Genomic DNA, 22,658 nt, shown 5'->3' with positions numbered 1-22,658 from the left:
GACCCCGTTTCTGGGAATTGCCCAGAATTCTGCAATGACTTTGGCCTGAGTGCCCAGCATTGGGTTCAGTCTGACTGGAGCACTGCCCAAAGCTGCCACACTGTAGGGAGCTGCTTTTAGCCCAACCCCATGGGTCCTTCTAATTCTCAAGATGGAAGGCCTAGACCCCCAAGCCAACCTCCACCCAGTTCCTGGGTACTGATACAGAGTCCACAACATGTGCTCTGGATCCCCTCACTCAATTTGCTCACCAAGGCTACACAGGCCCCTTACCAAGATTCGGTCCAGCACCTGCTGACTCAGCCTGCCCTGGGCAGGGGTTGGATCTGCCTAGGTGCTGGTCTTGGAGGGTGAAGGCACTCGGGGGTGGGGTGCAAGAAGCGGCCAGCATTCATCCCGGGTCCCCTAAGACCAGTCAGAGACCAACTGCAGAGGATGCTGGCTTGGGCAGGGGTGGGACGGGACAAAAGAGAACACTCTGTGCAAGATGCTAACATTCCATGCAGGAAACCAACCCTGGCCGAGCAGTGGCGGGGTGCAGGCTGCATGCCAGGAGCTTTAGCCTAGGGTGCCTGACACGTGCCTCTCGGTTTAACCCTAACGTGGAGACATAGGTAGGGGTAGTGAATGGATGTGCACAGTTAAACACAAAGAAAAAGACTTGTGTGAAAAACGTTTTTTATTTGTAAGGCCACAAATCAGGGCAAACTTGTAAACAGCAAGAGGCAGATCTCCAAAGACAACTAAAACTAGAAAGCCACAGAAGACTCCCAAAGCGCATTCATTTCCGATTCACAGCAAGGAGGAGAAGACCTGTCTCGGGGTCACGCACGCAGCGCTCCAGCAGCTGCACGTAGGTGAGGTTCTCGTGCGTGTTGGGGTCGAAGAAGCCCTTGGTGTCGTCGCTCGGGTCGGCCAGCACGCGGTTCATGTCCTCGTCGAAGTAGCCGCGCTCGTAGGCCACGGCCACGGGCACGCGGTGGCTGTGCACCGGGTCGATGACGCCGCCCGTGGCGATCTGCGCCTCCAGCAGGCGGATGCCGTGGTCGCGCACGATGAGGTCCTTCTGCATGGCCTGGAAGAGCGAGATGCGCTCGCCCGAGTAGGGGTCGGTGTAGCCGGTGACGGCGCGCTCGGCCGACAGCAGCTTCTCGCGCAGCTCGCCGCCCACCACGCCCGCCGCCACCGCCTCCTCCACCGACAGCCGCCGGTTCTGCACGGGGTCGATGACGAAGCCCGTGGCCGCCTGCGCCTCCAGCAGCACCAGGGCCGTGCCGGGCCGCAGGACGCCCTGCCGCATGGCCTCGTAGATGCTCATGGTGCGTGGCGGGGGCGCGTCGCCGCCCGAGGCTGGTGGTGGCGGTGCCAGCACGCCCGCGATGCAGCTCGTGCCCTCCAGGTAGCGCCGCACCGACTCCATCTCCGCCACCTCGCGCAGGCTCTTGGTGCCCTGGGCCAGGTCCCGCAGCGTCTCCGCGCCCAGGATGCCCGAGGCGCGCAGCTCCTCCACTGACACCTGGCGCCGCAGGCCGCGAAAGGACGCCTGGCTGAGCCGCTCCTCCGCCTCTTCCACCGCGCGCCCCAGCAGGGCCGCCAGCTCGGGCAGGCCCAGGGCGCCGGCCGCGTGCTGCGCCAGGAGCTCTTCTCGTCGCGCCTCGCTCACGTAGGAGGAGAAGAGCACGTCCCACAGGGACACGGGCCGGCCGCGGAACTGGCCGCGCTGCACCTCCATGGTGGCGGCGCGCAGCTCGCGCAGCTCGCGCTCGCGCTGGCGCCGGGTGCCCGGGGACTCGGGGTCGCCGGGCGCAGGTCCCGAGCCGCCGTCCACGGCCCCCTCGGCCTCCTCGATGAGGGTGGTCAGCCTGCGGGTCAGCGCGGGCAAGGCCAGCGTCCCCGAGCCGAACTGGGCCGTCAGCTCCTCCCGCGCGGCGCCGCTCACGTAGCCGGACTCCAGCACGTCGAGGACGGGCACGGCGCGGCCCCGCAGGCGGCCCACCTTGACCTCCATGGTGGCCGCTCGCAGGGCGCCACGCGGGTCCGCGGCCTCGGCCTCGGCACGGTCCCGGGCCGGCAGCGAGGCCAGGGCCGAGCCCACCTCCTGCGCCGTCAGCGCGCCCGCCGCGTACCTGCGCAGCAGGTCCTGGCGCAGGTCCTCAGGCACCTCGCGGTCGAACAGCAGTTCCCACACCGACTGGCTCTGGCCCCGGGCCGCGCCCCAACCGGGCGAGACGCGGGCGTCGCGCAGGGCGCCCCGCAACCCCTCGCTCAGCTGGTGCACGGCCGACGCCCTGCCGGCCAGCGGCAACATGAAGAGCCCGGTGTCGGGGTCGCGCACGCAGCGCCGCAGCAGCTGCACGTAGGTGAGGTTCTCGTGCGTGTTGGGGTCGAAGAAGCCCTTGGTGTCGTCGCTCGGGTCGGCCAGCACGCGGTTCATGTCCTCGTCGAAGTAGCCGCGCTCGTAGGCCACGGCCACGGGCACGCGGTGGCTGTGCACCGGGTCGATGACGCCGCCCGTGGCGATCTGCGCCTCCAGCAGGCGGATGCCGTGGTCGCGCACGATGAGGTCCTTCTGCATGGCCTGGAAGAGCGAGATGCGCTCGCCCGAGTAGGGGTCGGTGTAGCCGGTGACGGCGCGCTCGGCCGACAGCAGCTTCTCGCGCAGCTCGCCGCCCACCACGCCCGCCGCCACCGCCTCCTCCACCGACAGCCGCCGGTTCTGCACGGGGTCGATGACGAAGCCCGTGGCCGCCTGCGCCTCCAGCAGCACCAGGGCCGTGCCGGGCCGCAGGACGCCCTGCCGCATGGCCTCGTAGATGCTCATGGTGCGTGGCGGGGGCGCGTCGCCGCCCGAGGCTGGTGGTGGCGGTGCCAGCACGCCCGCGATGCAGCTCGTGCCCTCCAGGTAGCGCCGCACCGACTCCATCTCCGCCACCTCGCGCAGGCTCTTGGTGCCCTGGGCCAGGTCCCGCAGCGTCTCCGCGCCCAGGATGCCCGAGGCGCGCAGCTCCTCCACTGACACCTGGCGCCGCAGGCCGCGAAAGGACGCCTGGCTGAGCCGCTCCTCCGCCTCTTCCACCGCGCGCCCCAGCAGGGCCGCCAGCTCGGGCAGGCCCAGGGCGCCGGCCGCGTGCTGCGCCAGGAGCTCTTCTCGTCGCGCCTCGCTCACGTAGGAGGAGAAGAGCACGTCCCACAGGGACACGGGCCGGCCGCGGAACTGGCCGCGCTGCACCTCCATGGTGGCGGCGCGCAGCTCGCGCAGCTCGCGCTCGCGCTGGCGCCGGGTGCCCGGGGACTCGGGGTCGCCGGGCGCAGGTCCCGAGCCGCCGTCCACGGCCCCCTCGGCCTCCTCGATGAGGGTGGTCAGCCTGCGGGTCAGCGCGGGCAAGGCCAGCGTCCCCGAGCCGAACTGGGCCGTCAGCTCCTCCCGCGCGGCGCCGCTCACGTAGCCGGACTCCAGCACGTCGAGGACGGGCACGGCGCGGCCCCGCAGGCGGCCCACCTTGACCTCCATGGTGGCCGCTCGCAGGGCGCCACGCGGGTCCGCGGCCTCGGCCTCGGCACGGTCCCGGGCCGGCAGCGAGGCCAGGGCCGAGCCCACCTCCTGCGCCGTCAGCGCGCCCGCCGCGTACCTGCGCAGCAGGTCCTGGCGCAGGTCCTCAGGCACCTCGCGGTCGAACAGCAGTTCCCACACCGACTGGCTCTGGCCCCGGGCCGCGCCCCAACCGGGCGAGACGCGGGCGTCGCGCAGGGCGCCCCGCAACCCCTCGCTCAGCTGGTGCACGGCCGACGCCCTGCCGGCCAGCGGCAACATGAAGAGCCCGGTGTCGGGGTCGCGCACGCAGCGCCGCAGCAGCTGCACGTAGGTGAGGTTCTCGTGCGTGTTGGGGTCGAAGAAGCCCTTGGTGTCGTCGCTCGGGTCGGCCAGCACGCGGTTCATGTCCTCGTCGAAGTAGCCGCGCTCGTAGGCCACGGCCACGGGCACGCGGTGGCTGTGCACCGGGTCGATGACGCCGCCCGTGGCGATCTGCGCCTCCAGCAGGCGGATGCCGTGGTCGCGCACGATGAGGTCCTTCTGCATGGCCTGGAAGAGCGAGATGCGCTCGCCCGAGTAGGGGTCGGTGTAGCCGGTGACGGCGCGCTCGGCCGACAGCAGCTTCTCGCGCAGCTCGCCGCCCACCACGCCCGCCGCCACCGCCTCCTCCACCGACAGCCGCCGGTTCTGCACGGGGTCGATGACGAAGCCCGTGGCCGCCTGCGCCTCCAGCAGCACCAGGGCCGTGCCGGGCCGCAGGACGCCCTGCCGCATGGCCTCGTAGATGCTCATGGTGCGTGGCGGGGGCGCGTCGCCGCCCGAGGCTGGTGGTGGCGGTGCCAGCACGCCCGCGATGCAGCTCGTGCCCTCCAGGTAGCGCCGCACCGACTCCATCTCCGCCACCTCGCGCAGGCTCTTGGTGCCCTGGGCCAGGTCCCGCAGCGTCTCCGCGCCCAGGATGCCCGAGGCGCGCAGCTCCTCCACTGACACCTGGCGCCGCAGGCCGCGAAAGGACGCCTGGCTGAGCCGCTCCTCCGCCTCTTCCACCGCGCGCCCCAGCAGGGCCGCCAGCTCGGGCAGGCCCAGGGCGCCGGCCGCGTGCTGCGCCAGGAGCTCTTCTCGTCGCGCCTCGCTCACGTAGGAGGAGAAGAGCACGTCCCACAGGGACACGGGCCGGCCGCGGAACTGGCCGCGCTGCACCTCCATGGTGGCGGCGCGCAGCTCGCGCAGCTCGCGCTCGCGCTGGCGCCGGGTGCCCGGGGACTCGGGGTCGCCGGGCGCAGGTCCCGAGCCGCCGTCCACGGCCCCCTCGGCCTCCTCGATGAGGGTGGTCAGCCTGCGGGTCAGCGCGGGCAAGGCCAGCGTCCCCGAGCCGAACTGGGCCGTCAGCTCCTCCCGCGCGGCGCCGCTCACGTAGCCGGACTCCAGCACGTCGAGGACGGGCACGGCGCGGCCCCGCAGGCGGCCCACCTTGACCTCCATGGTGGCCGCTCGCAGGGCGCCACGCGGGTCCGCGGCCTCGGCCTCGGCACGGTCCCGGGCCGGCAGCGAGGCCAGGGCCGAGCCCACCTCCTGCGCCGTCAGCGCGCCCGCCGCGTACCTGCGCAGCAGGTCCTGGCGCAGGTCCTCAGGCACCTCGCGGTCGAACAGCAGTTCCCACACCGACTGGCTCTGGCCCCGGGCCGCGCCCCAACCGGGCGAGACGCGGGCGTCGCGCAGGGCGCCCCGCAACCCCTCGCTCAGCTGGTGCACGGCCGACGCCCTGCCGGCCAGCGGCAACATGAAGAGCCCGGTGTCGGGGTCGCGCACGCAGCGCCGCAGCAGCTGCACGTAGGTGAGGTTCTCGTGCGTGTTGGGGTCGAAGAAGCCCTTGGTGTCGTCGCTCGGGTCGGCCAGCACGCGGTTCATGTCCTCGTCGAAGTAGCCGCGCTCGTAGGCCACGGCCACGGGCACGCGGTGGCTGTGCACCGGGTCGATGACGCCGCCCGTGGCGATCTGCGCCTCCAGCAGGCGGATGCCGTGGTCGCGCACGATGAGGTCCTTCTGCATGGCCTGGAAGAGCGAGATGCGCTCGCCCGAGTAGGGGTCGGTGTAGCCGGTGACGGCGCGCTCGGCCGACAGCAGCTTCTCGCGCAGCTCGCCGCCCACCACGCCCGCCGCCACCGCCTCCTCCACCGACAGCCGCCGGTTCTGCACGGGGTCGATGACGAAGCCCGTGGCCGCCTGCGCCTCCAGCAGCACCAGGGCCGTGCCGGGCCGCAGGACGCCCTGCCGCATGGCCTCGTAGATGCTCATGGTGCGTGGCGGGGGCGCGTCGCCGCCCGAGGCTGGTGGTGGCGGTGCCAGCACGCCCGCGATGCAGCCCGTGCCCTCCAGGTAGCGCCGTACGGTGTGGCTGCTCCTGATTTCCTCCAGGGTCTGGGCGCCTGCAGTCAGCTCCTCCAGAGCCTCCTTGCTGAGCACGCCGGCAGCTCGCAGCTCGGCAGCGGTGACCTGGCGCCGCAGGCCTGGGAACCACAGCTCGTGGCGGCTGCTCTCCTGCTGCTGGATCATCTGCAGGATCTCGTCGCGGACCTGTCGCAGAGCCCGGGCTGTGCCAGCACGGTACACTTTCACCAGCTCCCGCCTCTTGTCCTCACTGACATACTCCGAGTTCAGGAGCTCCCACACCGAGCACGTCTGACCTCTGAGCCGTCCCACCGTGACTTCCACCTGCTCCTCCTGCAGCGCCCGCCTGGTGGCCTCGTCCGTGTACTCGGCCTCGGCCGCGTCCCTCAGCACTGGGAACAGCGCCCAGCCCGTCTCTTCCTGTGTCTGGCACCTTTCCTGCAGCTCCCGGTAGGAGGCTTCCTCCCCCGTGTTGGGGTCCATGAACCTTCTCTTCATTACCTTTTGGCCAGAGACTAGCAGGTACACGTCCTCCTGCAGACAGCCACGCTGGTAGGCCGTGTCCAGGGGCAGGCGGTGGTGCTGACGTGGGTCCAGGACACCCCCCGTGGCCACCTGCGCCTCCAACAGTCTCAGCGCCTCCTCCCGGGACACCAGCTCCTTGCTCATGGCCTGGAACAGGGGGATGGCATCCCCGGTGGCCGGGTCCACGTAACCCGTGGCGGCCTTCTCGGCAGTCTTGAGCCTTTCTTGCCACTGCTTGGGTACCAGGCCGGCAGCCACGGCCTTGTCCACGGACAGCCTGCAGTGGCTGCAGGGATCCAGCAGGCCCCCGGTGGCGGCCTGGGCTTCTAGAAGCTGGACTGCAAAGCCCGCAGGAATGATGTTGTTGCTGCTGGCCTCATGCAGGCTCATGACCGCCCCGCTGCTGCTCACGGTGACCCCGGCGATGCAGCCGCGGCCCTCCAGGCTGGCCCGCACGCTCTCCAGTCTGCTGAGGGCCTGCTGGCCACTGTCCGCGCACGGCAGCGCATCCAGTGTCTGCTTGTCAATGACCCCAGAGTTGAACAGCTCTGCGGCTGTCACCTCGCCCCCACCAAGGGCTGGTATCTTGACGGCCCGGCCCCGTGTCTCTGTTTCCTCCAGTGTGGTGACAATGATGTCGGCCAGCTGCTGCAGCTCCAGGCTCCGGGCTTCAAACCGCTGGAGCAGTTCCTGCCTCCGCTGCTCAGAGAAGTACAAGGAATACAGAAGCTCCCAGAGGGATAGTGTCTGCCCAGCAAACCTGCCCACACACACGCTCAGCCTTCTGGACCTCAGGGCTTGGCGTGCGGCCTCGTGGGCACAGGGGTAAGCCTCGCCCTTCTTTACAATCTGCAGCAGGTACAGCCCGGTGTCGGGGTCGCGCACGCAGCGCTCCAGCAGCTGCAGATAGGTGAGGTTCTCGTGCGTGTTGGGGTCGAAGAAGCCCTTGGTGTCGTCGCTCGGGTCGGCCAGCACGCGGTTCATGTCCTCGTCGAAGTAGCCGCGCTCGTAGGCCACGGCCACGGGCACGCGGTGGCTGTGCACCGGGTCGATGACGCCGCCCGTGGCGATCTGCGCCTCCAGCAGGCGGATGCCGTGGTCGCGCACGATGAGGTCCTTCTGCATGGCCTGGAAGAGCGAGATGCGCTCGCCCGAGTAGGGGTCGGTGTAGCCAGTGACGGCGCGCTCGGCCGACAGCAGCTTTGTGTAGGTCTCCCGGCCGAACATCCCCTCCTCGAAGGCCTGCTGCACTGTGAGCCGCCGGTTCTGCACGGGGTCGATGACGAAGCCCGTGGCCGCCTGCGCCTCCAGCAGCACCAGGGCCGTGCCGGGCCGCAGGACGCCCCTGCGCAGGCCCTCTGCGATGCTCATCTTCTCCCCGCTGCTGCGAACGAGCAGCCCGGCTATGAAGTTACTGCCCTCCAGAGACTGGCGCACGCTGCCCAGGGCCATCACCTCCTGCACCGTCCTCTTGCCCTCATTCAGCTCATCCAGCGTCTTCCTGTCGATCAGGTGTGACCTGAACAGGTCCGTCGCGGACACCTGCTTGCGGAGGCCTTGGAAGGTGGCCTCCCGGGGCTGGTTCTCGGCCGCCTCCACCAGGGCTGTCACCGCGCTGACCACCTGCCTCAGGGCTGCCGCCCGCCCAGACTGGCACAGGGCGGCCAGCTCCCGTCGCTTGTCAGCATCCACATACTCAGAGTTCAGCAGGTCCCAGAGGGAGATGTTGTGGCCACAGAACCTGCCCAGACTGACGGACACCTTCATGGCTCGCAGTGCCACTGCGGTGTGCTGGTCCACCTTCAGAGTGGCATCCTGGGGCAGCGGCAGCAGCCACAGGCCCGTGTCCGCATCCAGCTTGCAGCATTCCTTCAGTTGCTGGTACGTGACCTTGACCTGGGCATTGGGGTCGAAGAAGAACTTACTGTCTTCGTCCGTGGCAGTTAGTGCCAGGCCCGTCTGCTGGTCCAGGAGGCCGAATTTGCAGGCCCCTGCCAGCGGCAAGTGTACCCCATGGCCAGTGTCCATCACGCCCCCCGTGGCCAGCTGAACCTGCAGGAGGGGGAGGCCCTCCTTCTGGGGCACCAGCCCCTTCTGTATGGCCTGCCACAGCGACAGGGTGCCCCCTGAGTAGGGGTCCTTCCACCCGGTCACGGCCCGCTCAGCCTGCCTCAGCTGCTCCCTCACCTCCCTGCCCACGAGACCGGCTTTGACCGCCTCATCCACTGACAACTTCCGATTGGTCATAGGGTCCACAAGGGAGCCAGATGCCACCTGGGCCTCCAGAAGCTTCTGGCCCAGGCCAGGCGGCAGGAGCCCGTCCCTCACAGCCTGCGCAATAGTGGCCTTGGTCCCCGACGGCTGCAGCAGGACCCCGGCCACGCAGCCCGTGCCCCAGAGGCAGGCCTTCACAGCGGGCAGCCTGGACACGTCGGAGGGTGTCTGTGTGCCCCGGGCCAGCGCCTCCAGGGTCTCTTGGGATATGACCTCGGCATCCCGCAGCCAGGCAGCAGGAACCTCGCCCCGTGGGCCAGGCACTGTGACACGGGTCTGGGTCAGGAGTTCTGCCTCGCGCACCTGGCGCTGCAGGGCAGCCTGCAGCTGTGGAAGAGGGGTCCTCCCGGCCCGCACATCCTCCAGCAGGCTCTGGCGCTGCTCTTCTGTGAAGTGCCTGGAACTGAGCAGGTCCCAGAGGGACCGGCCATCCTCCATGCCCGGTGTGGCCCGTAGTGTCTCCTCAATGTGCAGGTCGCTGGGGACGCCAGGGCCCTCCTCGGGCAGCGGTAGCAGGTGCAGACCCGAGACCTCATCCGGCAGGCAGTGCCCCAGCAGCTGAGTGTAGCTGGCCCGGCCCTGGCCGTCCGGTGCAGGGAATGTCTCAGCCGTGCCGGACAGCGAGGTGCCCGTCTCCTCGTCGATGCAGCCGAGCCGGACGGCGGCAGGCAGGGGGAGGTGGTGGTGGGCCTGGGGATCGATGACTCCTCCAGTGGCCAGCTGGGCGTCCAGTAGGCGGCGGGCTTCCTCCTTGGGGACCAGGCCCTTCTTCATGGCCTGGAAAAGGGACACCCGCGTGCCAGAGAAGGGATCCTTGAAACCCACGACCGCATCCTCGGCCCGTCGCAGCCGGCTGTGCAGCTCGGGACCGACCAGGCCCCTGCGCACGGCCTCGTCCACCGACAGGCCCTCCGTGCCACGGGGGTCTCTGATGGCCCCGGTGGCTGCCTGGGCCTCCAGCAAGGCCAGGGCCACACTGGGTGCCAGGAGTTTCTGCCCCATGGCCTGGTAGAGGCTGAGGCGCCGGCCAGACGGCTGCAGCAGCACACCGCCCACCACGGCCGAGCCCCTCAGGCACCTGCGGACGCCGGCGTCCTCCCGCAGCAAGGCTTCCGGGCTGACAGTGCCCTCCAGCACCTGGTCCAGGCGGGCCTGGTCAATGACGCCAGCTTCCAACAACCGGTAGGCGGGCACCGGGCCACGCAGACCGGGCAGAGTGACACCTGCTTGCCTCCATGTCGCCTCCTCCAGCAGCTGCACCACCTGCGCTGGCGTCACCCGGCGCAGTCGAAACTGCCGTAGCAGCTGGCGCCTCCGGTCCTCGCTGACGTACTCTGAGTTGACCAGATCCCACGCCGACACCCGCCGGCCCTGGAGGCGCCCAAACCTTACAGACAGCAGCAGGCCCTGCAAAGCCTGCCGGGTGGCCCCGTCGACCAGTGGCGCTCGCATGCCACTGAGCGGGAGCAGGTGCAGCCCGGTGTCGGGGTCGCGCACGCAGCGCCGCAGCAGCTGCAGATAGGTGAGGTTCTCGTGCGTGTTGGGGTCGAAGAAGCCCTTGGTGTCATCCGAGGGGTCCAGCAGGACCAGGTTCATGTCCTCGTCGAAGAGGCCGCGCTCGTAGGCCACGGCCACGGGCACGCGGTGGCTGTGCACCGGGTCGATGATGCCGCCCGTGGCGATCTGCGCCTCCAGCAGGCGGATGCCGTGGTCGCGCACGATGAGGTCCTTCTGCATGGCCTGGAAGAGCGAGATGCGCTCGCCCGAGTAGGGGTCGGTGTAGCCGGTGACGGCGCGCTCGGCCGACAGCAGCTTGTCAACCACGTCGGGCCCAATGACACCAGCTCGCAGAGCCTCCTCCACGGAGTATCTGTGGTTCCCCTTGGGGTCGATGACGAAGCCCGTGGCCGCCTGTGCCTCCAGCAGCACCAGGGCCGTGCCGGGCCGCAGCAGCCCCCTGCCACGGGCCTCGTAGACGCTAAGCCGCTCCTGGGAGCCGGGCAGCAGCAGGCCGGCAACGCAGCCCGTGCCCTCCAGGAACTGCTGCACAGAGGCCAGGCTGCCCACCGCCTGTGCCGTGGTCTGGCCGTGCTGCAGCTGCTCATACTGGTCGCGGCTGATGATCTCAGCTGTCAGCAGGGTTCCTGGTGTCACAGCCCCCCTCAGCCCCGCAAAGGTGACCCTGCTGCTGGCCATGGCCTGCTCCACGGTGGTCTTCAGCTCAGTGGCCAGCTCTTGTACTGACAGGGTCCCCGCCTGCAGCCGCTGGGCCAACGCCAGCCTCTCCGGCGCAGACACGGCCTCAGAGAACCACAGCTCCCACAGCGACACGGGCCGGCTGCGGAATGGACCCACAGACACGGAACAGGTTGTCGTGCTCAAGGCCTGCCGCGTTGGGTGACTGAGAAATGGAGGCCCCGGAGGACCCTCTCCTGCCAGCGGCAGGAAGGCCAGCCCAGTCTCGGGGTCAGTGACGCAGCGGGCCAGCAGCTGCCCGTAGCGCAGGCTGTCCTGCATGCTGGGGTCTGAGAAGCCGGTGGCCTGTGCCAGGAGCTCTCGCGTGTCCTCGTCCAGGCAGCCCCAGTGCAGCGCCGCCTCCAGGGGCAGCCGCATCCTGCGGGCCGGACACACCAGGCCGCCCGTGGCCAGCTGGGCATCCAGGAGGCGCAGGGCCAGTGCCCGGTCCACCAGCCCCTTCTGCATGGCCTGGAAGAGGCAGACTCGTAAGCCAGTGAAGGGGTCAGGGTAGCCCGTCACTGCCTGCTCTGCCACCAGCAGTCGTGAGTGTAGCTCGGGCCCTACCAGGCCGGCCCTGACCGCCTCCTCCACCCACAGCACCTGGCCCGTGGCGGGGTCAGCCAGGGTGTGCGTGGCGGCCTGCGCCTCCAGGAGTGGCAGCACGGCACCCATGGGGAGCAGGTGCTCGGCCAAGGCCTGAGAGAAGCTCTTCTCGTGCCCCTGGGGCAGCAGGACCACGCCCACCACACCGCCGGTGCCCTGTAGGTACTGCCGCACCTCGGGCCAGGCCCCCACCTCCTCCACGGCCAGCCTGCCCTCCTCCAGGCCACGCACGGCCTCCTGGTCCAGGACGCCCACCTCCAGCAGCTCAGCTGCGCTCACTGCCCCACCCAGGCTGCGGAAGGTGGTCCTAAGGGGCAGGAGTGCCAGCCCCAAGCCGGGGGCTGGCACACACCTGCGCAGCAGTGTGCTGTAGGGCAGCCGCTCCAGGGTGTTGGGGTCATGGAAACCGGTGGCGTCAGTGCCCGGCTCCAGCTCCTGCAGGCTCTGCCACGTCTCCTGGTCCAGGAGGCCTTGCTGGCAGGCCACATCGGGGGCCACTCGCACGCCTCCTGCAGGGTCCACCACACCCCCGGTGGCCAGCTGGGCCTCCAGCCAGTTCCACCCCAGGGCCCTGTCTACCACCTCCTTGCCAATGGCCTGGAAGAGGGCCAGCTTGCCGTCTCCATAGGGGTCAGGGTAGCCGGTGACTGCGCGCTCTGCGGCCAGCAGCCGCTCCTTCAACTCCAAGCCCACCAGGCCCCGCCGCAGGGCCTCAGACACCGGGAGCAGCCGGCCCTCGGCAGGGTCCACCAGGCCCCCTGTGGCTGCCTGGGCCTCCAGCAGAGCCAGCCCGAGCTCGGTGGGCAGGAGGCCCTGCTTCATGGCAGTGTAGACGCTCCGCACCTGACCCGAGGCCTCCACACGCACCCCGGCGATGCTCCGCGGCCTGGGCGGCCCGCTCTCAGGGCTGTGAGGAGAGGGGGAGCCATCCATCGCCGCCATCCCGCAGGGCTCACTGAGGCACACGCGTGTCCTGGGGGGCAAGAAGGCTCGGTCAGGCCCTGCGAACGCACCCAGGGAGCCCAGTTGCCAATGGATCGGCTCACCCACTCCAGGTGCTTGGGAGCTTGAAGAAAAGGGTGTCCAGGGCTTTTGCACCCCAGGAGAAGCCTGGGCCTGGGGACCACTCTGCCACTCACAGGGCCTCCCCCAGCCTCAGCACCCATCACCTCTCCCCCTCTGGACGTGGCCCCTCGTGCCTTGCCCCCACCCGGCTCCATGAGGGCCCTGCCCTCTGACCCAGACTCCTCCCCGCACCCCGCGGTGCCTGGAGGTGGGGCGCCCCTGCCCCCTCCACCTGTTCGCCTTTCCTGCCATGCTGGAGGTGTGTGGCAGCCCTCACCCACGCACTTGGGCAGGCAGCCCTGCTGAGCCCAGCAGGAGGAAGTCACTTCTGGAGCCGGGAATGTCCTTGGGAGAGGAGCGCACGGGGCGGGGGCGGCCAGTCGGTGACGACAGAGCCAGGGGCGGCAGGGACAGCCGCAGGCAGTGGGGCCAGACAGGCAGGAACCTGCCCGTCCTGGGCGTCCTGGGTGAGGGGGTGACTGCGCCCACAGCAGGAGCCCGGGCTGGGCCCTTGCAGCCCTATCAGCCAGCAGAGCTGGGACCTGGGAGAGCTCCAACCCCCATCCCCACCCCTGCCTCCCCCAAAGCAGAGGGCCACCGCCTGCTCCGTCGGCCTCCAGCCGCCAGGATCTGAACTTTCCTCCAGGACCCAGACCCTCGGGGCCCCTCACCCACTCCAACGTGCCTGGGCCCGCTCCTGCAGCCGCCGGCCACCCTCCCCTCCCCCTCCCTCCCTGCCACACAGGAATGCACAGGGGAGGGGCGGGAGGGGAGCACCAGGCTGGTGGGCTTCCGGGAGTGGCAGGCAAGCCAGGGCTTGTGTCACCTGGACCTGCAGGGTGGGCACTGCCTGACCAGCCCCAGAGAGCCACAGGGCACCTCTGCTGGTGGTTGAGGACAGCCTCATGGGCTCCCACCCACTGGGCTTGACTCCCAAGTGACCTTAGTACTGCATGCCTGGACTACACCCTGCCCCCTACCCCCAGGCGAATCCCTGCCTCTTCCATCCCAGCGGCCACAGCAGCGGGCTTGAGGCTCCTGACCACCTAGCCTGGACTCATCGGGAAGGCGTGGCCGCTGGAGGGGAGCGGCCAGCTCCTTGGCCGAGGCTGGCAGGGATAGCCAGGACTCCTGTGCCCTAGAAAGTGTGAAGTGGTGTCCTCACCCAAGGCCAGCCGAACTGGGGCTGTGGGGAACCCCCACTGACCTGCGTGGGCTGTGGCCCCAGGGTGCTGTGTCCCAGTCCAGCCCGGCTTTGAGGAGCTCTGAGGCCTGGGGGTGGCACGTCCCTGTATCCCACATCCCTGCGGGGGTCCCAGCCAGCCCCCTTTCACAGGAGTCTGACCTCCTGCCAACATGAGGTGGGGACACACGGAGCCACCGCTCTCAGCCGGCACAGAGCACTGTGGGCCAGGGGTGCTGGTCTAGGTGGTCTGGGCTGGACAGCCAGCCATCTGGGCGCCGTGGCCCAGGCGGGCCCAGGAGGGCCCAGGAGTGTCAGCCTGGGGAGCTGCAGAAGGGGGAGCCCAGGCCGCCAGTGCACCGGAGGCCACAGCTGGGCAAGCTTCGCTCTGGGGGCTGTGGGCAGACACGTGTTAGGCTCCAGAGGTCACCCCGGTGTAAGGGAGGGGCAGAGCCCCAGACAGGGGGGCGCCGGCCGAGAGCTGTACTAGCCGGCAGGGGTGGGCACAGCGCCCGCTGAGGGCCCACCTGAGCCCCGTTAGGAGCGAGCCAGCTGGAGACCAGGCTGGGCGCCTACCCGGGCCTCGCCCGCTTGCTCTCCGCCCCCGGAACAGAGATTAATGAGGGCGGCGTGGCCGGCAGCGCGGACAGGAAGTGGGGTGCCCCTACCTCTGCCCACCATGGGTGGACTTCTGTCCCCACCCCCGCTCCCAATGCCGCGTGGCACCCTCCCACTTGCGCGGAGCTAGGAGCACGCGCGGGGGAAACCCAGCCCGGCCGGAGCTGCGCCCCGCGCCCGCCCGCGCAGAGGGGTTCCGGTTTGGCACGGTCGCCGCCCCACAGCGGCACCTGCGTGCACCTGCCCGCACGCTCCGGGTCTCAGTGGCTCCCGCCTGTGCGCACCTGCCCGCACGCTCCGGGTCGCAGTGGCTCCCGCCTGTGCGCACCTGCCCGCACGCTCCGGGTCGCAGTGGCTCCCGCCTGTGCGCACCTGCCCGCACGCTCCGGGTCGCAGTGGCTCCCGCCTGTGTGCACCTGCCCGCACGCTCCGGGTCGCAGTGGCTCCCGCCTGCGCGCACCTGCCCGCACGCTCCGGGTCGCGGTCGCTCCCGCCTGTGCACACCTGCCCGCACGCTCCGGGTCCGCAGTGGCTCCCGGCTGTGCGCACCTGCCCGCACGGTCCGGGTCCGCAGTCGCTTTGCTCGCGACCAGTCTACGCCGCCCGCACTTAAACCGCAGCAGGCCCCTCCCACGGCGGCTCCGCCCTCGGTCGAGGCCGGCAGTCGGGTGGGGCGCGCAAGTACCGGGAACTCGGGCGGGCCCAGAGATCTCGCACCCCTGGGCTAGGAGGGGCTGCGGGGCGTCTGGGACCCTACCCTCGGCCCCCCGCCCGTGGAGTCACCGCAAAGGAACGCGGCAGGCGCGGCCGGGCAGGGGTGTGAGGGTGGGGGGGGGGCTTGCGAGCAGGGCGGGGCGGGGTGCGCTGGCCTCACAGCAGCCCCTTCCGCCTTCCCTATCTGGGAGCGGCCAGCTGCAGGAGGACTTGTGCACCAGGGAGCACCTGCCCCTAGCAGCGGGCACAGCCAGGCCCTCCCCACACCAGCTCGCCACTGCCACCTGGATGCCGACAGGCTCTGCCACCTGTGTGCGTGTCTCCAGTCGTATCCCCCACTGGGGGCACACCACGAGGTTGCCGCTGGGGGACCTGGCTGTGCGGGTGAGGGAAGCCCAGACCCCAACCCCGGAGCGGGCTGTGGGCTTGGCCACCCTACCCTGCAACCGCAGCTAGCTGGTCGCATCCACCTGCCGCCTGGCCCTGCCCACCATGCCAGTCCCCTGGTTGCACCCCCAGCTCCCGCGGCACTCAGGGTTCTGGGTGTGGACACCCCACCTGCCCCCGGCCCTGCCCAGGCTGCGCTCACTGCTCTCTGACCTTTCGCTTCAACTTCCTGGAGCACAGGCTCCCACGGTGCCCCTAACCACCGCGGCGTCTGGCTCCCGCGGTGCCCCTGCCCACGGTCTAGCTCAGCTTCCCTGGGCACAGTCTAGAGGCACACCTGGGCACCTGCTCTGCTCCCTGGCACCTGGACCATCCACCCTTGGATCTGGGGTCTCAGTCGATGGCCCCCACAGCTGTGAGCGGGGTGTCAGCGGGTGAGCCGGGGTGTCCCAGGTGCTGCCTCCAGAGCCCAGGTCCCTAGGCAGGCCAGGGGCTGTCAGGTGGGGTGTGGGGAAAGGCGGGCAGGTTTGGGGAGAGGGGGCCTTGGGCTGTTGCTACCCCTCAGGTCATGGGCTGCTGGGCTTCTTGGTCCCCAGGGTGATGTGGGTATCAGGAACTGATTGGGGCCACTGGTGGCCTGAGCATGGGAGGGGCCCTGGACTGGTGGGGCCTTGGCTTGTCTCCAGGGACATGGCGAAGATGCTGGCACCTGGGCCATCCCTTCAGCTACCTGAGACCCCAGAGCGTGGCACTGAGTGCTTAGGCTGAGGGTGGACACGCTGGCCATGTCCAGGGCCCACATGCAGGTGCCATGCCACCTCGCAGGACTCCTGGCAGGCCATAGCCTGGCCCTGTGCCTTATAGATACTCCGAGGACTCAGTCCCCGGCCACACGCGCTCAGCCTCTGCGAGCCCCTGACCCCCGGGGGCCCACGCTCTGTCCAGCGGCTCCCTGGGCCCCAGCTTGGCCAGTGCCCGTCTCCTACACTGTCATGGCACAGATGCCCGAGGCCTGGTGCTGCCAGGAAAGTCCGTGGGCAGCTGTATCTCCCAGGCCAGCCAGGTATCCCGTGGAGGACACTGGCGTGGCCCATGGAGTGGGATGGTCCCCTGGGAGCCTGCAGGGGAGAGAGGGACCCCTCCTGGCCGGCTGGCATTGATCTCCAGCTGGGACTTCTCTTCTGGGTCCGTCTGCTGGTCCTGGCCTGGGTAGGCTGGCCCTAGGGGTCTGGGGCTCAGAGGGGACCCTAGGCCCACCCTTGTGGCCCCCACCAACCAGAGAAGACCTCCTATGCCAGATGGGTCAGATCTTGCTTCCAGAAGCTTTGAGTCTGAGCCTCACCCTCCGAGCCCCCTTACCCAGGGCTGGGGTACGGCGGGAGAAGACGCCCATCACTTTAGGTGGGCTTCGGGGAGCTGCCCCTGGCTTGCTGGGAGACAGGAGCAGAGACCCCACCCCATGGTTGCCCGGCAGGTGTGCCCCACCCCGCGCTCCGCCTTCCAGCCCAGGACCCCCGGCCCGCCCCGGCCGCCGGCCTGTTCCGCGGTTTGTGCCTGCCGTTGCTGTGGGAACTGCATTGGAAAATGCTGGGCGAGGTGGGCGGGGGACAGGCTGGGGCAGGCTGGGGCGCAGGGTGGGGGCTGGGGCAGACGCCTCTGCTGGGATGGGCTTCTGGGCCCCACACCCAATCCTGCTGCCCGTTCTCACCCTCCACACCCGAGGCCCAGGAGTACGGGGTCCCTCTGGTGGGTTGCAAGGTGTGGCCCAGCCGGACCCGCCACTCCCCCAGTCTCCCATCTGTTCCCCAGCTCTGGGGACCAGTGCCTGGTGACCTGCATCCCCAAGCCCCCATCTGAACTGCGCCTGCCATGGAAGCAGGGCCAGTGCCCTCGGTCCCCTGTGTCCATCCCCGGCTAGCCTCCCGACCTGTGATTCTGCCCAGGTCCCCCCGGAGCTGGGCTGAGCTGCTTCTCTTGCTCTGTTGCCCCCTGGCCAAGGCTCACCAAGAGCCCCTGGCAGCATGCCGGCCTCGGCAGACGGGAAACAATGGTGCTGGCCTCAGTGGCCCAGCACCAGGGCACCTGGGCCTTGGGCCCTCCTCCGGGTCCCCTGCTCTGGGCGTCCATGCAGCAGTCCGTCCCCAGTTAGTGTCCCAGCGGAGGGGTGGGGGCTGGTGCCTGCTCCGTCAGCCCCAGGGCAAGAGGGGACCCCCTGGCCCAGCCGGCGAGAGTGGGGGTTGGGCACTGGTCTTTGTCCCAGCCACCAGCGCTTTAACCACAGAGAAACCTGGCAAAGGGTGTCAGGGGTTTGGGGCACCTGCCAGGCCCGCAGCTCCCAAGGGGCGGGCACAGCAGCTGCCCCACTCCCACTGACCCAAAACCTGAGACAAGCAGAGACAGCTCCTGATGGGCGGGGTGGGGCTCTGCCCGCGTCCTGGGTCATCCGGCCCCTGTCCCGGAACTGGTGCCCACGGCCTTGTCGGGCAGTGGGCTTCACAGTGGCGAGGCTGTTGGGGTGGGGCGACGTGATGGCAGAGGCCAGGGCTGGGGTGAGGGCCCTGTTAGGATGGCTCCCCCACGCACTTGGCATTCGAATGAAGAGACAGGGCGAGAGCCTGCAAGAGCGTGTAGCCAGGGGGGCTAAAGTCAGGCTCCCCGGGCTGGGCGGCCAGGCCTCCGGAGCTGAGGCCTGCAGGGTTCAAGGGGCCACGCAGGGTGGGGCTGGGCACCCCACGCAGGGATCTTGGCTGTGGTCTGAGCAGGTCCCAGCTGCAGGGCGCCTTCAGACTGGCAGAGGCACCCAACCCCACACTTCCACCCCTGCCTGTGGTTTGTGAAGACCGGGACCCCATTCCTGCCTGCAGCACCAGGGGGCTGGGAACAGCTCAGGCCCTGACACGGGGGCAGGCCCTGCCAGCCCCGCCGTCTCCTGGGCACGTGGGAAACTGGAGCCGGGGCAGAGCTGGAACACAAAGCAGGAAATGGCTGACGGTGCCTTAGCCCCCGCTCAGGCCCTGCACCCCTGCAGCCGCGACCCCCGCCCTGCTTCCCAGGCCCCTGACTCAGCCCCTGACTCAGCTGGGCCAGGGCGCTTTCCACCTGCACAAGGAGTGGCCGGAACGGCAGGGCGCCCCGCCGCGGCAGAACTGGTGGCAGGCGGCAGGACCCACAGCTCTGTCGGAGCCTGGGTTGGAGTCCCGGTTGCTCCACTTGCCGTTCAGCTCCCTGCTTGTGGCCTGGGAAAGTAGCAGAGGACGGCCCTGGGATCCTGCACCCGCGTGGGAGACCCGGAGGAGGCTCCTGGCTCTGGCCCGGTCTGGTGGTGGCGGCTGCGTGAAGCAGCAGAGCTTTCTCTTGCTCTGCTCTTAGAATACGATGATAGATCACCATTGCTCTTGGGTGGGCCTGGCCACACAGGGCTGCTGGGCTGGGGAGGGGTGCGGAGAGGGGCCCATTGCTGCCGGCAGCACCTGGGTCTGGGCAGGTGTGTCACCAAGCCAGGATCCCGGGACCTAAAGCTGCAGGGGGCTCCACAGTCAGTTGGCAGCCCGTGGAGATGGGAGGCTGGGAGAGTCTGGTCCCTGGGGCCGTGGTGGCTGTGCCAGATGGGGTCTGGGAAGTTTGCTTGCCATCCAAGAGCACCCGGCCCCTGGCGAGTGCCGTCAGCCCACGGCACCAGCACCCTGACAGCCTTGGAGCCAGGGACACGGAGGAGGGAGGAGCCGGCGTGGGCCAGCATGGCCCAGCCTCTGGTCCCTTGTCTTCCTGCAGGCAGAGCTCCCAGGAGGAATCTGTGGAATGAGCTCAATTCCAGGAGGGTGGGACGCCCCGGGCTGGCAGCCTGCGGGGCCCTTGGCCAGCCCCCAACTCATGCTCCCAGCCGGTGCCAGCAGGGCTTTCCTGGGGAAGGGTTGCCTGCAGGGACTGAGCCTCCAGGGCTGAGGGTGCGGGTCTCCCCACGTGAGGCACCCGGGCAGGTACAGCGGCGCTGCTGGCCAGTGGCCTGCTGGGCTGTGACCCTGGCCCTGCCCTCACTCTGGAGAGCCTCGCCCCAGCTCTTGCCCCCAGCACCCAGCACCCTGAGTCCCTCCTGCCGGTGCTGGGCTGCAGCTATCTGTTAGAGTTCTCTGTTTATTGAGAGTCACAGAGACAGGACAGACCCTCCATCGCTCATTCACTACACAAGGAGCCACAACAGCCAGAGCTGGGGTCATCTGGAGCCAGGAGCCTCCTCCGGGTCTCCCTCGTGGGCGCAGGGGCTCAGGGCTCTGGGCCGTCCCCCGCTGCTCTCCCGGGTGCGTCGGCGGGAGCTGGATGGGAAATGGAGCAGCCGGACTCCGGTGTCACAGGTGACTGGGCCCCAGCACTCACCAGCTTCTCAGAACCCCCTGAAGTGCTCTGGCCTGTTTGGGTGAGGACTCCAAACGTGCCAGGAGGCGGTGGGGAGCCCTCATCCCCAGGCCCACACACTCGGCACAGGGAGCTTGGGGCTCACAGGGGAACGGAGCCAGTCCCTTGACCCCCAGAGCCTGTGTGCCCACCATCTCCAGTGGCCTCTGCCTCCCACTGCCTGGGCTGCCCACAGTCCGTGGGAGACCTGAGCGGCTCCCCGCGCCTGACCCGGCCCTGGTCCTTGCAGGCATTTGGGGAGTGAACCAGCAGGTGTCAGCTGGTTTTCGAAAGTGGGGAGGGAAGAGGGTCATGGGCGGTCAATGGGGTGGGGCCCCTCGCAGCACCCACAGCTCCCTTCTGGAATTTTCCATCTGCTTGGAGCCTGTGTAGGCACCGGTTGAGGAGGCGGGCTGCTTGCCAGGGACACGGCAAAGCCAGCGCGCTGCCCGGGCACCGCCCGCTTTGATCACACCCGTCAGCCGTGCTGGGACGCTGCCTCCTCTTCCTCCAGCCTCACTTGAAAGGCTCTGCCAGGCGCCTGCCTAATCCGGCCGGCCATGCCTGATGTGAAGCGGCTGGCTGACCCCGGCCAGGGCTGGGCCGTCCCAGTCTTCACCCACACGCCGGGCAGGGCTGGCTGCCCTCACCGGACAGTGCCGCGTGGGAGCCAGGCCTCGGGTGACCCGGTCCCCAGACCAGCCGCCCACTAACACCTGGACGCATCTGACGGGGCAGTTCCTCCCGCTCCGTGGGAGACACGGAGGGCACTCCTGGCCGTGGGAAGTGAGCCCTCGGATGGTGAAGCCCGCTCCCCGGGAAATCCACCCATGCATCTTGAAAGCGTCAGGTGACTGACAGTGTCTCCCTTTTAAAAAAGCTTAAAAGATTTATTTATGTATTTTTATTTATTTTCAAAGCTTTAGGGGCTCACAGATTCTTTTTTTTTTTTTAAGATTTATTTATTTTTATTACAAAGTCAAATGTGCAGAGAGGTGGAGAGACAGAGAGGAAGATCTTCCGTCTGCTGATTCACTCCCCAAGTGGCCGCAACGGCCTGTGCTGCGCGGATCTGAAGCCAGCAGCCAGGAGCCTCTTCCAGGTCTCCCACGCAGTGCAGGGTCCCAAGGCCCTGGACGTGCTGTGCCAGGCCACAGGCAGGGCACTGGGTGGGAAGTGGAGCCGCCTGGACTTGAACTGGTGCCCACATGGGATGCCGGCACTTGAAGGTGGAGGATTAACTACTGCCCCACCAGCGGGGTCTGCCTTCAGGAAACAGCCATGTCTGCCAGGCCGTGCCCTGCCCCAGTCCACAGGGGTGCCAACTCCAATCCTAAAAGAACCCAAACCCTTCTGTGACCCCACACAGTAACGACAAACTAACCCTAACCTAACGACCTAACGCAGACCCTGGCCTTAACCCTTGACCCCAACCACGCCAGCACTAACCCTTGGCCTTGGTCCAGACCCGCCCCTCACTCAGGCCTCATGTGGGACCCTGCAGGGCCGCCCGTTGGCGGGGACCCCACGGCTGGGGGCGTCCTGTCCCACATGGGGGCGTCCTGTCTCACATGGGGGCGTCTGGGGTGTCCTGTCCCTCATGGGGGCCTCCTGTCCCACATGGGGGTGTCCTGTCCCTCATGAGGGTCTCCTGTCCCCCATGGGGGCCTCCTGTCCCACATGGGGGTGTCCTGTCCCTCATGAGGGTCTCCTGTCCCTCATGGGGGCCTCCTGTCCCACATGGGGGCGTCCTGTCCCACATGGGGGTCTCCTGTCCCACATAGGGGTGTCCCGCCCCGGTTCCGGAGTCCGGCGGCAGAGGGCGCAACAAGTTCTTGTGCATGGGGCGGGGCTACGCTGCGGCCTCACCCGCCTGCTCCTCCACCCGCCGCCATGTGCTCTCCGCCCCGGCCGCCCTGATTGGATAAGAGAGATGCCAGTCTGCGCGTCGTACCCCGCCTTCTCCGCTCCCTGCCTGCTCTGAGTGGGTCAAAGACGTGTCACTCCCCGCCTTATTCCCCGCCTCTTCTGCTCTGACAGGACGAGAGACCTGCCAGTCTGCACGAAACCCGCCCCCTTGCCAACCGCTCCTGACCCTGACTGGTGGACGAGGCTGCCAGTCTGGAGCGCGGACGGGCGAAAGTGCCTGGGGGTGGGGGGCAGTCCGCATTCCATCCCGGGATTAAAAGCAAGACTGGGACCAAGCGTGATGCCCGGTTCCAGAGCGACGTCCGCATGTGACCAGCGGACCGCGAGCTGGACGCCGCCCTGCCGGGTCAGGAACCCGGATGGGGACGCACCCGGGGACACACAGCTCCTCACCCCACGTGGATACGTCACAGCTCCTCACCCCGCGGGGACACGTCACAGCTCCTCACCCCGCGGGGACACGTCACAGCTCCTCACCCCACGTGGATACGTCACAGCTCCTCACCCCGCGGGGACACGTCACAACTCCACACCCCGCGGGGACACGTCACAGCTCCACACCCCGCGGGGACACGTCACAGCTCCTCACCCCGCGTGGATACGTCACAGCTCCTCACCCCGCGTGGGCACGTCACAGCCCCTCACCCCACGTGGATACGTCACAACTCCACACCCCGCGGGGACACGTCACAGCTCCACACCCCGCGGGGACACGTCACAGCTCCACACCCCGCGTGGATACGTCACAGCTCCTCACCCCCCGTGGATATGTCACAGCTCCTCACCCCACATGGACACGTCACAGCTCCTCAC

At 68.8% G+C, this 22,658-nt stretch overlaps 1 protein-coding gene across 1 annotated transcript; it reads right to left on the bottom strand.

Annotated features, from left to right (window-relative positions):
• Nucleotides 1–781: 781 nt before the first annotated feature.
• Nucleotides 782–12,529, bottom strand: EPPK1 (epiplakin 1). Its single transcript, XM_040991591.1, has one exon. It carries the CDS (start codon nt 12,500–12,502, stop codon nt 782–784), a length of 11,721 nt encoding a protein of 3,906 aa, XP_040847525.1. The 5' UTR covers nt 12,503–12,529.
• Between the last annotated feature and the right edge of the window lie 10,129 nt (nt 12,530–22,658).

This window comes from Ochotona curzoniae, unplaced genomic scaffold (genome assembly GCF_017591425.1).
Source record: "Ochotona curzoniae isolate NIBS_2020 unplaced genomic scaffold, NIBS_Ocur_1.0 contig_65, whole genome shotgun sequence".
Taxonomy (NCBI): domain Eukaryota; kingdom Metazoa; phylum Chordata; class Mammalia; order Lagomorpha; family Ochotonidae; genus Ochotona; species Ochotona curzoniae.
Note: the sequence above shows the minus strand (reverse complement) of the source record. Positions and strands in the feature narration are given on the sequence as shown.